At 48.9% G+C, this 13,481-nt stretch overlaps 2 protein-coding genes across 4 annotated transcripts in view; one reads left to right on the top strand and one right to left on the bottom strand.

The window, feature by feature from the left end:
* LOC140455173 (uncharacterized) overlaps positions 1 to 13,481 on the top strand; it is a 459,457-nt gene that overhangs the window by 306,211 nt on the left and 139,765 nt on the right. The window lies entirely within an intron of this gene.
* The window catches only part of LOC140455163 (vacuolar protein sorting-associated protein 52 homolog), a 53,435-nt gene that overhangs the window by 38,361 nt on the left and 1,593 nt on the right, over positions 1 to 13,481 (bottom strand). The window contains 7 exon segments of the mRNA XM_072549864.1: positions 55 to 155; positions 661 to 811; positions 2,623 to 2,798; positions 3,684 to 3,751; positions 4,321 to 4,396; positions 6,153 to 6,205; positions 10,677 to 10,764. Coding sequence (XP_072405965.1) covers positions 55 to 155; positions 661 to 811; positions 2,623 to 2,798; positions 3,684 to 3,751; positions 4,321 to 4,396; positions 6,153 to 6,205; positions 10,677 to 10,764 — 713 coding nt within the window.

Genomic DNA, 13,481 nt, shown 5'->3' with positions numbered 1-13,481 from the left:
AGGACCACATTCTGTGGGACCCGACCGAGAGCTCACTGCGGGTACCACCCTCACCTGAATTTGAGCAGTGCATTCTGAGGAACCTGGTAGTTTGTCATCGGCTTCCGGAAGGAGTAGATCTTCTGGAGAATATATTCCCGGATCTTCGAGACAGCCTGCACAAATCAGAATAATTTATCCTTTACAGCTCACTGTACAGACCCCTCCTCCTTTCTCCTGACCTGCCCAAGTCAGCTCAGGACCCATGTTCCGAATGTCAGGATGATGTGAAACACTGACCACAGTGAAAATGAAGTTGGGGAGAGGGTGGGGTGTCGCTGGATACACTTGTCTGTTTTAACTGAGTTCTCTGGTTTTGTGTGGGAACGTGGAGGAACCTGCTCGAGCTGTATAAAAATTATGCTGCCAGCTGATTTGTTCCTTCACAGGGCTAGCACTGGTACGATGGGCCAAACGGCCTCGTTCTGTACCTGAACCTTTGGGCGAATTCCTGCAGATTCGTGCAACATCGCACCAACAACCTGCAAACGAATGCCCAGGTTTCGAGGTCCAACATAACCGAGGGACAAGGTCAATATAGCAAGAGGGAATGCTTCTTAAAAAGGCAAAACATGTCTCTGGACAGTTCCTATTCACTGAGCCATCCTGCAATGGCACTACCTTAATCTTCAGCCGGTCCAGGGTATCCTGCACATCTGAACAAGCCAGCGTCTCCTTAAAGGACTGCTCCTTCACGTAGTTGATCTTGTTATTGAGTTCATGTAGTTGCTCCAGAAATTGCTGCTCAGTTACAGCCGTCTCCAGAATAGTCCTGAAACAGAACAGAGTCAGAAACAACCAGCTTTCAAAGGAAATTGGGTGGTGCAACAGGCATGTGTCTCTCTGCCCACCTCCCTCGGGCAGACTGTCCACACAAGGTTCACTTGGCTGCTCTCGGCCATGAGGAGACTGAGGACAGGTCGGGTAGGTTGGGCCTGTACGCCTTGGGAGTTTAGACAACTGAGAGGAGACCTTATTGAAATGGATAAGATTTGGAGGAAGATAGGGAGAGGGTGATCCCCCATGAGTGGGAGAGTTGGGGACCCACAAGGGCATCATCTCAGAGTGAGGACTCGCCCAGAGAAGACAGAGATGGGGAGGAATTTCTTGAGAGAGAGGAGGGAGGGGGAGACAGAGAGAGAGAGAGAGAGAGAGAGAGAGACACACACAGTATGCACACAGAAAGAGAGAGAGAGAGAGACACACAGACAGAGAGACAGATGCTTAATCAGGAAGGGTTGGGGGAAAAGGCTGAGGATGGTCAGATCAGCCAGTCTCTCTGAATAGTGGAACAGACTCAATGGGCTGAATGGCCTTCCTTCTGTCCCTATACCTGACGGTTGCTGAATGTTGCATGGATGTGATTACTCAGTGTGACCCAAGTGGGCCTAGCAGAGTGATTCTGACTGGGATTATGGAGGAAATCCTTTGGGTCAAACTGCCTGGTCCTCGCAGGTACCTGGGGGTGGGGGGGGGAGAGGAGGCGGGTCGACCTGCCTGCAGACAGCCAGTGCCACCCAAGGAAAGCAGCCCCATTCACTCCCTGCACAGAATCCTATTATAGCACCCTGGGTCAAAGGGTACAGGAGGGAAGTCGGGAATGGGAGACTGAGTTGAATGGTCACCTATTGAATAGTGTAGCAGGGTCAAAGGGTCAAACAGGCTACCCCTGTCTCTGCCCATCCAACGAGTGATTCACTCGGAGTCAGTCATTCGCCTGTTTTCGCCCTGTAACCTGACACAGCTACCCCAGGTCGATAATCCACTCAGAAACAGGAAGCGGATTAGGCCAATCGGCCCATCGAGCCTGCACTAGCACTCAGACAGATCACAGTGAGACATCTATCGACTCCTGTCTAGATCCTGCACAATTACAGCTTCTGGGGCAGACACTCCTAAAGATTCCCCTCTGTCCAAACGAGGGAATGCCTACTCCTCTCGGTCCTAAATGGCCTGCATTTATCCCAGGACAGTGACCCCAGGTTCAAGACTCACCTACATATACCCTGCAACCCAGACAGACAGACAGACAGACACAGCCTCCTGAACAAGGGCGGGAAACGGGGGAACTCTGTGTATGACGTCCAAGAGTATCAGGTCTTGGTGCACCCTGTCAGAGCTCGGGCTGGGTAGAGAGAGTGAGAGACCGCAAGCGGGAATATCGATGGGACCCTATGGGAAGGAGGAATTGGATGACAGAGTCGATTTTACGCGGACATGTGACTTGAAGCCACAACCTTTAGCAATGAAAACAGAGACAGGGGTAGCCTGTTTGACCCTTTGACCCTGCTACACTATTCAATAGGTGACCATCCAACTCAGTCTCCCATTCCCAACTTCCCTCCTGTACCCTTTGACCCCTTCAGGTAGACTCCATCTAACTCCTTCAAGGTTTTGGCCTTAATTGCTTTCTGTGGTAGTAAATCCCTAAATTCCACAGGCTTCCCACTCTCCAGGTGACGATATCTCCCCTCATCTCGGTCCTACCTCGTTTCCTGACACACTCCCGTAACTCCGAGGCACGAGTCCAACAGAGAGCGAAAGGTCTGTAATGAGGGTAAGGAACGTCGGGCAGAGACTCACGTGATCATGGAGTTTGGAATGACGAGCTCATCGACCAATTGGCTCAGCTCGCTGCGCACAGACTGGCGATTCTTCAGCTTGATGTTCATGGTGATGGACTGCTCCTGCAGGGTCTGGATCTCTGAGCTGATACTGCTGAGATCGCACTGGAACATGCTGAGCATCTGCTCCATCCGCTGCGGAAACAACAGGAGGCCAAATTTCAGACCGAAACCGGGGGCCCAGCCCTTCAACGGGAAGGGACAATCCCCACATCGAGAAGCATCAATAGGAAAACGCCACAAAACCAGCAACAATGACTCTCACTCTCACCAAATCGAGGGGGGCTTGGATAAGGCCAATAGCAAAGGTTTTGTTTTTAGAAAAACATTTAAAAGGGAAATGAGGGACGACTTTATTTCTACAGCGAGTGTGGTTTGTGTGTGGAATGACCTACCAGAGGGACTGGTGGATGTGGGTGCAGTTACAACGTTGAATTGACATTTGGATAAGGAAGGTTTGGAGGGATATAGGCCCCAGGAGCAGGCAGGTGGGACTAGGGTTTATATTGAGATTATGGTCAGCATGGCCTGGTTGGGGTGAAGGGTTAGTTTCTGTGCTGTATGACTCTTTTCCCGGGGGTCAGGAAGTTCAAAACTAGGGAGCGTGGCTTTTTTTTTTAAAAAAGGTGAGAGAACAAAAATTTTAAAAGAACATGAGGGGAAAGTGTTTTTTAAAAATAGAGTGGTTCGTTTGGGAAATGAACTGCCAGAGAAAATGGTGGATGTGGGCCCATATAGAACGATGAAAAGATAGTGGATGGGAAGGGGTTTGGAGGGATATGGGCCAGGAGCAGGCAGGTGGGACCGGTTAAGTTTGGGAACATGGTCGATATGGGCTGGGTGGGCCGAAGGGTCTGCTTCTGTGCTGAGTAGGTATTCAGAACCCAACACTTGAAGGGTTACGCTGGTGAATTCAGGGCCACCTTCCTGTTTAAATAAAGTGATTATACTCTGCCAGCAATGGGAGTAAAACAGCGAGAAATGCAACTCAAAAGGTATCTGTTTAAAGCCAGTGCCTACCTCCAGGATGGTATCACAGGCTGTGATCTGATTGTGGAGACTTGCAATGTTCTGACTTTCCTTAATGTCTGCAGCCAGCTGCTCAGGAAAAGTGGCAACACTCCGGAAAAACCCGGGGAATAGCAAAGCTTCGAGCTAACTGACATGAAAGCTACATCACTAGCCATTTACTATGGTCCTGGCATCACAGCCACAATCCTTTCCACCCAACATGGCCGCTGGACAGTCTGAAAGTCACAGTACACGGTCATCAGCTGCTAACCTGGCCTGTGTCTCACAGGCTGCTGTTCGAGGGCGACAGCACAGTGAGAGCAATCCAACAGAGAGCTCCAGCTCTGCTCCCCCCCCGCCCTCAGCTCTGACCCGACGCTGCGAGTGAGGATCAAGGAACCATCAGGACAGCCCCAAAACCCAGATCCCTGACCCATTCATTCACAACGTACCGTAGCTTCTCCAGCAACAGGACAAATGCACAGAAGGTCAGACATTAACGGGGGACAATTCAATCCCCAGTTCTCTCATCCCCTTGGAGGTGTACTGGTTACAGGGTTAGGGAGAAGAGTGGGGATTCAGGGGGGATGGATCGTGGTGGGACACCGGGGCGTGTGAGAGGGAGTTCCTGCCAGCGAAAGGATACAGTCCTTGATGGAGGCATGTTCAATGTGCTGTAATTCGGTCTCAACCTGTTTGGAGTAATGCCTCAGATCCACACCCTGTGGAGAAGGGAATGGTAACATTCAGAGGAATCTCACTGCAGACAAGTCTTTACTCGAGTTTAAAAGAAAACAAACAACACTTCCTGTCCTGAGTGAGAACACCCTGCCTGACCGAGCTGGGAGGGTTTAAGAACTGGAGTTATTATTTATAAGTGATTGTCACAGACAGCGCTGATAGAACTAACTAAGTTAACCTAGTAGAAGGTGGATGTAGCAGACTGCACCTCGATTCCTTGGATCTGACCCCTTTCAGTGGAACACACTTCCTGATTGCTCACCAGCAGGGCAGCACGGTGGCTCAGTGGTTAGCACTGCTGCCTCATAGTACCAGGGTCTCAGGTTCAATTCCAGCCTTGAGTGACTGTCTGTGTGGGGTTTGCACATTCTCCCCGTGTCTGCGTGGGTTTCCTCCAGGTGCTCGAAGATGTGCAGTTTAGGATGGATTGGCCATGGGAAATGCAGGGATAATGGGCTAGGGTCTGGGTGGGATGCACTTTGGAAGGTCAGGGTGGACTTGATGGGCCAAATACCACTGCAGGTATTCTACGATTCCGAATTGTCCCTACATCGAGGGATGTGCAGGTTAGGTGGATTAGCCATGGGAAGGATGGGGTTATGGGGGTTAGGGTAGGGCAGAGGATTCCTTGGAAATGTGAATGGAGGGGGTCACAGGCTAAAAAATAAAAGGGGTAGGCCATTCAGGACTGAGATGGGGAAGAATGTCCTCACTTGGAAAGTCGGGAACCTGTGGAAAGTCTCTCCCAGGATGTTGGGATCAGTTCATTAGATATATTCAAGAGGGAGATGGAGATGGTCCTTATGTTGAAGGGACCGGGGTTTTGGGGAGATGGCGGGAGTGGGATACTAAGATACCATGATCAGCTATCTCAGTACTGTCTGGTGGGACAGGCCCTACTTCTGAACCCACTTTCTAGGTTTGTGTGTCCTGGAACAGAACAACATTTCAAAATTTACCCCCAGCACAATCCGGAGGTGGTTTTGGTCAGATTCAGTAGGTATCGAGTGACTCTTTACAGGAGATAAAATAGACTAGCAAAAATGTCATGTCTCAGACAGAATTTAAACACAACAGAGTACAAGGTAAATTTCTCCTACTTGTTCCCTCCACGAAAATAATTAATCGCTCCGTACATAATATACATATATATCCATGGTTATATTCTTATCAAGTCACACGACACCAGGCTATATGATTAGATTAGATTAGATGAGATTCCCTACAGTGTGGAAACAGGCCCTTCGGCCCAACCAGTCCACACCGACCCTCTGAAGAGTAACCCACCCAAACCCATTCCCCTCTGACTTTCGCACCTAACACTATGGGACAATTTCCCACGGCCAATTCACCCTGCCCTGGACATCTTTGGACTGTGGGAGGAAACCGGAGCACCCGGAGGAAACCCACGCAGACACGGGGAGAATGTGCAAACTCCACACAGAGAGTCACCTGAGGCTGGAATCGAACCTGAGACCCTGGTGCTGTGAGGCAGCAGTGCTAACCCCTGTGCCATCATGCTGCCTCACATAGTCCAACAGGTTTATTTGAAATCACCAGCTTTGGGAGTGCTGCTCTGAAACACTTCACCTGGCCAAGGGGCAGTGCTCTGAAAGTTTGTGATCTCAGACTCTAACCTGGGGTCATGTGACTTCTCACATTGCCCAGCGCAATCCAACACTGACACCTCCACAAGTACTGGGGTCCTTCCCTGGACTCCCCGTAGATAGAACTTACTGTTTTCAATGCCTCCTTCACCAGTTCATCTTCCAGATTAGCTTGGATATGTGCTGTAACACAGAAATTAATTCTGGATTATTTATTGTACCTTCAAGGCAAGGTGAATAATAACACCACTGAAACAAACAGTAAAACCAAAAGAATTGCAGATGCTGTCAACCAGAGACAAAAACGGAAATTGCTGCCAACTGCGTGCAGTTCTGGTCTCCCTGCAAGGGAAGGACGGTGTGAAACTTGAAAGGGTTCAGAAAAAATTTAAAAGGATATTGCCAGGGTTGGAGGATTTGAGCTACAGGGGGAGGCTGTTTTCCCTGGAATGTCGGAGGCTGAGGGGTGACCATATAGAGGTTTACAAAATTATGAGGGGCATGGATAGGATAAATAGACAAAGTCTTTTCCCTGGGGTCGGGGGAGTCCAGAACTAGAGAGGCATAGGTTTAGAGTCATAGAGATGTACAGCACGGAAACAGACCCTTCAGCCCAACCCATCCATGCCGACCAGATATCCCAACCCAAACTAGTCCCACCTGCCAGCACCCGGCCCATATCCCTCCAAACCCTTCCTATTCATAAACCCATCCAAATGCCTCTTAAATGTTGTAATTGTACCAGCCTCCACCACATCCTCTGGCAGCTCATTCCATACACGTACCACCCTCTGGGTGAAAAAGTTGCCCCTTAGGTCTCTTTTATATCTTTCCCCTCTCACCCTAAACCTATGCCCCTCTAGTTCTGGACTCCCCCACCCCAGGGAAAAGACTTTCTCTATTTACCCTATCAATGCCCCTCATAATTTTGTAAACCTCTATAAAGTCACAACATCTTTCCAATAGGAAGGAGACCAAAATTGCTCACAATATTCCAACAGTGGCCTAACCAATGTCCTGTCCAGCCACAACATGACCTCCCAACTCCTGTACTCAATACTCTTGACCAATAAAGGAAAGCATACCAGGGTGAGAGGGGCAAGATATAAAAGGGATCTTAGGGGCAACTTTTTCACCCAGAGGGTGGTACGTGTATGGAATGAGCTGCCAGAGGATGTGGTGGAGGCTGGTACAATTAACAGCATTTAAGAGGCATTTGGATGGGTATATGAATAGGAAGGGTTTGGAGGGATATGGGCTGGGTGCTGGTGATTGGGTTGGGGTATCTGGGCAGCATAGACAGGTTGGACCGAAGGGTGTGTCTCCATACTGTACATCTCTATGACTCTATAACACTGTGATTACCCTGGTTTACACAGCACTGCAGCCAACCTTCAGCTAAAACACCAGCTCAGTCTCGCACAGCTGTTAAAATGGCACTGGTTATTTGGGTGGGTAAACGCTTTACAGAACAAGTGCTTATTAAATTGTGAGAGAGTGTAAAGAAACCTGCAGGAAAACAGACCAAAACCAAAGGACAGCCCTTGAAACAAATGGCTCTTACAGCATGCGTCAGGACTAGAACAGAACCAGAGGAGGAGGCCATTCTGCCAGTCTTGTTTATACCAACCCTTTGCTGCAAATATTCAACATTGATCTGGTGGCTCTCAGTCTCTCTCTTGCAAGTATTTGTTCTGTTTTCTATGAAAGGTAGCAACAATCTCTGTAGAAATGGCCAGCCTTGGCTCCTGTCAGAAGCCAATCTAAACTGTCAGACCTCTTTGTTTGTCCTCACTTTCTGAACATAGACTTTCAAATTGGTTTGACCCTCCCCCACCCCCTCATGGCAGCACGCACACAAATTTAAAAAATAACTAATTCTTTCCGTATTTGGCAAATGTTATTGCTGTCACCTGCTTCCAAAACAGGGCTCACAGACAAATCAGAGACACCAGAGCAGAGCAGAGCAGTAGAACAGGGAAAGGTCACAGCACAGTGTGGGGTCAGGCTGGTCATACAGCAAGGGCTGAGGGTCGAGGGGCACGCAGGAAGACTCTGTGCTGGGAGGAAACTGTGATTTGCATGAACAAGGTGGCAAAGCTGTTCACTAGGTCCGGTGTCACCGAGAGCAAGCTTGTATTACGGAGAATTACATCTGAATCATATTTAACTGAACATTCAACACAAGTTTTGAGAAGATTTGTAGCCCAGGTGGAGACTCCAGATGTAGGTTTGCTGGCTGAGCTGGAAGGTTCGTTTCCCAGTCGGTAACAATCTTTTTATCTTCTTTTTCATCTTTTTAGTGCTTTCCTTTCTTGTGTGTTGAGTGGGTTTCCTTCCTATTTTTTGCTTAATGTTGGAGTGACTACCTGTCTGATAGTTTGCTGGGTGGCTCAGTGGTTAGCACTGCTGCCTCACAGCACCAGGGACTCTGGTTCAATTCCTGCCTCAGGCGACTCTCTGTGTGGAGTTTGCACATTCTCCCCATGTCGGTGTGGGTTTCCTCCGGGTGCTCCGGTTTCCTCCCACAGCCCAAAGATGTGCGGGTTAGGGTGGATTGGCCATGGGAAATTGTCCCATAGTGTTAGGTGATAGGGTAAATGTAGGGGAACGGGTCTGGGTGGGTTGCTCTTCGGAGGGTCAGTATGGACTTGTTGGGCTGAAGGGCCTGTTTCCACACTGTAAACAATCTAATCTAAAAGTTAGTTGCCTGTCAGTGTTGTTTCTAATGCTGCTCAGAAATCTTTCTTGTCTGCATCCTGGAAGTTGTAATTTAATCCTCTTACTCAGAAAGCTTTTGCAGTGTCTGTTAAGGGTCGGTCAGATAAGTTTTTTGTCCATGCTTCTACATTGTCAGTGTTGTTATTTTGTGTAAGTTTGTCTCGTTTTTTTTCCTGCAGGTTTAGTTTTGCCACTTTCTGTGTTGGTTGCTGTCTAATACCGATGACTTGTTGTACTGTGTCTGTCCATTCATGGTCTGTTGCAGTGGTGAGTAAAGAATAAATAGAAAACGGGCTACACCACCAAGTGCTCCTCTCAGAGGCTCACTGAAGATGTTACCAAGTATGGTGACAAAACATCTGAAAACAAACCTTCCAGCTCAGCCAGCAAACCTACATCCAGAACATGCAAAGGAATATTTTTTACAGCGGACAATTCAGACGGTTAGAGTCCAGATTCTGTGCTTCTTTTTCCTGACCTTCCCTGTTCCACAATCACCAGCCCAGGATTTGACATCTCTCCTCCTGTCCATGCCACTCACGATACCCCTGATGGTCTTCACACAAACAGCAGCCAGTGAAGACACCGACCAACACACAGGACAGATTGACCAGCATTTCTCAGAAACAGCACCAACTGAACAAGACTAAAAAGGTCAAAACATTCAGCTGCTCTTTTTCATGGTTTTATCCAGCTGAAAGCTCTTTGAAACAGCAGGAGTAGGCCACTCGGCCCTTCGAGCCTGCCCCATTCAATAGGATCAGGGCTGACCATGCAATCTCAGTCTCCCATTCCTGATTCCTCTCCAAACCCCTTGATCCCTTATCCACAAGGCTCACCTCCAGCTCCTTCTTGAATGTATCTGGCCCCAACAGCTTCCTGTGGGAGAGACCTCCACAGGTTCACAACTCCCTGAGGGAAGAAGTTCTTCATTATCTCAGTCTGGAATGGCCTACCCCTTACTCTTGGCCTGTGACTCCCGACATTCATATTTCAAAGGAACCTACCTGTTCCTAAGTTCCAGAACCTTCTTGACCAGCCAACATTCCCAGCTTCTACCCGTCCGCCCATTCCATTCATCTGTCTTTGAGCTGTGTGGGGGTTGCTGGATCTCAGCTTTGGGAAGTATGGGGCTTCCCCTTCCCCTGTTTGACAGAGACTATGCTGTTCTCCCACCTTCTTGTTGTGGCACTGCGGTACCACCTCAGAGATGGGCATGTGCAGCTTTGTACCTGTCAAGGCTGTACTGAAGGGTGCATTGGGAACCCCGCCTGCTTACCCGATGCTTCAATTGAACCAAACAAGGGAGCAGTGCTCCTCCAGCTGGCCCACTAAGAATTGATCTCCAGGAGGCTTCCTATTCCTCAACGCTTCCCCTTGACAATGTCAACAACGCTCCCATTCATATCGCACCTTTCCCAATAATAACCTGAGCTGCCGCACACGGTGAACTAAAGTTACACAGTGGGACGTTAGGCCAGGAGGATATGGGGACACAGCAGCTTCACAGGGTCAGCAACCGTGGGTTCACGGGCAGGCTTGGAGTTTATATACCTAGCAATTATATATTGACAGCCTGTCATTTTCTTTTAGTGGTGGCTAAAGCTGAGTTGTTTGTAACAAACAGTAATTCTTGTAAAATACAGAACTTGCTCAGTGTTCCTCGTTAACCTGAATCCATCAGACAGCCAAACAGGAGAAAGGGTGCAGTTTAATTCAATCACTCCCTTTGGCAGTGACTCCGTCAGCTTCTGCCAATCAGTGCACTCTCCCAAGGGGGAAGACTGTTGCTACCTTTATAGACCACACTGCAACAAGGGCCTCATTTCGACAATCCCACGCACAATCCTCATCAGGAACACAGATGCTGTCAAAGCAGTTTAATCCCATTAAGAAATTCCGTGCAAGTTAGGTTAAGAGAAACAATGCTCACTGTCCACTTCATCCAGAATAAATTCATCGGACGTTATGTCCAGTTCACCGAGATTCAGCTCAGGCACTTCATCCTGGTCACCTTTTACCTGTACAGGGGGACAGACAGAGACTAGAGTTTACACAGTGCTGGGGTAACTCACCTGTACAGGGGGACAGACAGAGACTAGAGTTTACACAGTGCTGGGGTAACTCACCTGTACAGGGAGACAGACAGACAGATACTAGAGTTTACACAGTGCTGGGGTAACTCATCTGCACAGGGGGACAGACAGACAGAGACTAGAGTTTACACAGTGCTGGGGTAACTCACCTGGGGAGGGGGGACAGACAGACAGAGACTAGAGTTTACACAGTGCTGGGGTAACTCACCTGTACAGGGGGACAGACAGAGACTAGAGTTTACACAGTGCTGGGGTAACTCACCTGTACAGGGGGACAGACAGAGACTAGAGTTTACACAGTGCTGGGGTAACTCACCTGTACAGGGGGACAGACAGAGACTAGAGTTTACACAGTACTGGGGTAACTCACCTGGGGAGGGGGACAGACAGAGACTAGAGTTTACACAGTGCTGGGGTAACTCACCTGTACAGGGGGACAGACAGAGACTAGAGTTTACACAGTACTGGGGTAACTCACCTGGGGAGGGGGACAGACAGAGACTAGAGTTTACACAGTGCTGGGGTAACTCACCTGGGGAGGGGGACAGACAGAGACTAGAGTTTACACAGTGCTGGGGTAACTCACCTGTACAGGGGGACAGACAGAGACTAGAGTTTACACAGTACTGGGGTAACTCACCTGGGGAGGGACCGAGAGAGAGACAGCAAGTGAGGAAGAGAACAAACAGACAGAGCACAGTTCCAACTGTTCAGCCCAGAAGAGAGGGAAAGCCCATTTAAAAGGCCCATAGTTCAAGCACTGGTCTCTTTACTCCAAGCGTCTGTGAATCTTTTGGAATTCCCTACCCTGGAGGATGGTGCATGTTCCAGTGCGGAATACATTTCAGCTGGGCCAGGTGGAATTCTCGTCTCTGTGGTAATGAAGGGAAAGGGGGCGGCTGCAGGACATGAACACTGGACCAGGATTGATGGGCTGAACAGTCTCCATCTGCTCCCCTTCTCCTGAACACGAACAGCCACAATCCAGTCAATGTTGTGTCTGTGCCTCCCAATATTTAATGCAGGCTTTGGGGAAGTGTGTAGGTGAGCAATTTCATGCTGGCAGCCAATCTCCATGTGGGGAGCTGTCATTTAAAATAAAAACACAAATACCAAGGGCAGGAATGGCCAGTTCAGCTTGCTCTGCCTGATCTTATCTCAGCCTCAACTCCACTCGCCCGCCCATTCCCCATAACCCCTTATACTCCTTAAAAACCTATCGCCTCAGTGAGGGCTGACTCTGAACCAGCCTCTGGGGGGTAATTAGGAATGGCCAGTGACACTCTCATCCTGTGAAGGATGAAAACAATTAAAATAAATGAAACAAAGAAAACAATCAAAACAGTTACACAGAGGACTGATGAGGGCAGAGTGGTGCACGCGATCTATACAGACAGCAAAAGGGAGGACTGCAGATGCTGGAGATTAGAGTCGAGAGCATGGTGCTGGAAAAGCACAGCAGGTCGGGCAGCATCCGTGGAGGAGGAAAATCAATGTTTTGGGCGAAAGTCCTTCATCAGGAAGCGATGAAGGGTTTATGCCCAAAATGACGATTCTTCCGCCTCTTGGATGCTGTATGACCTGCTCTGCTTTTCCAGCACCACACACTTGTAATTTATATGGACTTCAGGAAGGTGTTCGACTAGGTTCCCCATGGGAAACTGGTTAGCAAGGTGAGATCACATGGAATCCAGGGAGAATAGACCATTTAGATACAGAACTGGCTCAAAGGTAGAAGACAGAGGGTGGTGGTGGAGGGTTGTTTTTCAGACTGGAGACCTGTGACCAGTGGAGTGCCACAAGGATCGGTGCTAGGCCCTCTACTTTTTGTTATTCATAGAACATAGAACAGTATGGCACAGTACAGGCCCTTCGGCCCACCATGTTGTGCTGAGTATTTATCTTAATCTAAGATCAGCCTAACCTACACCCCCCTCAATTTACTGCCATCCATGTGCTTGCCCAGCAGTCACTGTAATGTCCCTAATGTCTCTGACTCTACTACCACCTCTGGCAGTACATTCCATGCACCCACCACTCTCTGTGTAAAGAACCTACCTCTGACATTCCCCCCCATACCTTCCTCCAAGCACCTTAATATTATTCCCCCTCGTGACAGCCATTTCTGCCCTGGGGATAAGTCTCCGGCTATCTCCTCGATCTGTGCCTCTCATTACCTTGTACACCTCTAACAAGTCACCTCTCACCCTTCTCTCCAGTGAGAAAAGCCCGAGTTCACTCAACACCTCGTCATAAAACAAGCCCTTCAATCCGGGCAGCATCCTGGTAAATCTCCTCTCTACCCTCTCGAAAGCAACACCATCCTTCCTATAATGAGGCAACCAGAACCAGATAGAATATTCCAAGTGTAGTCTAACCAGGGTTTTATAGAGCTGCAGCATAACCTTGTGGCTCTTAAACTCAATCCCCCCCTGTTAATGAAAGCCAAAACACCATATGCCTTCTTAACAACCCTACCAACCAGAGTGGCAATTTTGAGGGGTCGATGTGCATTGACCCCAAGATCCCGCTGTTCCTCCACATTGCCAAGAATCCTGTATTCAGCATTCAAATTCCATCTTCCAAATGAATCACTTCGCATTTATCCAGGTTGAACTCCATCTGCCACTTCTTAGCCCACT

Source organism: Chiloscyllium punctatum, chromosome 30, assembly GCF_047496795.1.
Source record: "Chiloscyllium punctatum isolate Juve2018m chromosome 30, sChiPun1.3, whole genome shotgun sequence".
Classification (NCBI taxonomy): domain Eukaryota; kingdom Metazoa; phylum Chordata; class Chondrichthyes; order Orectolobiformes; family Hemiscylliidae; genus Chiloscyllium; species Chiloscyllium punctatum.
This window is presented reverse-complemented; position numbering and strand designations above follow the sequence as displayed.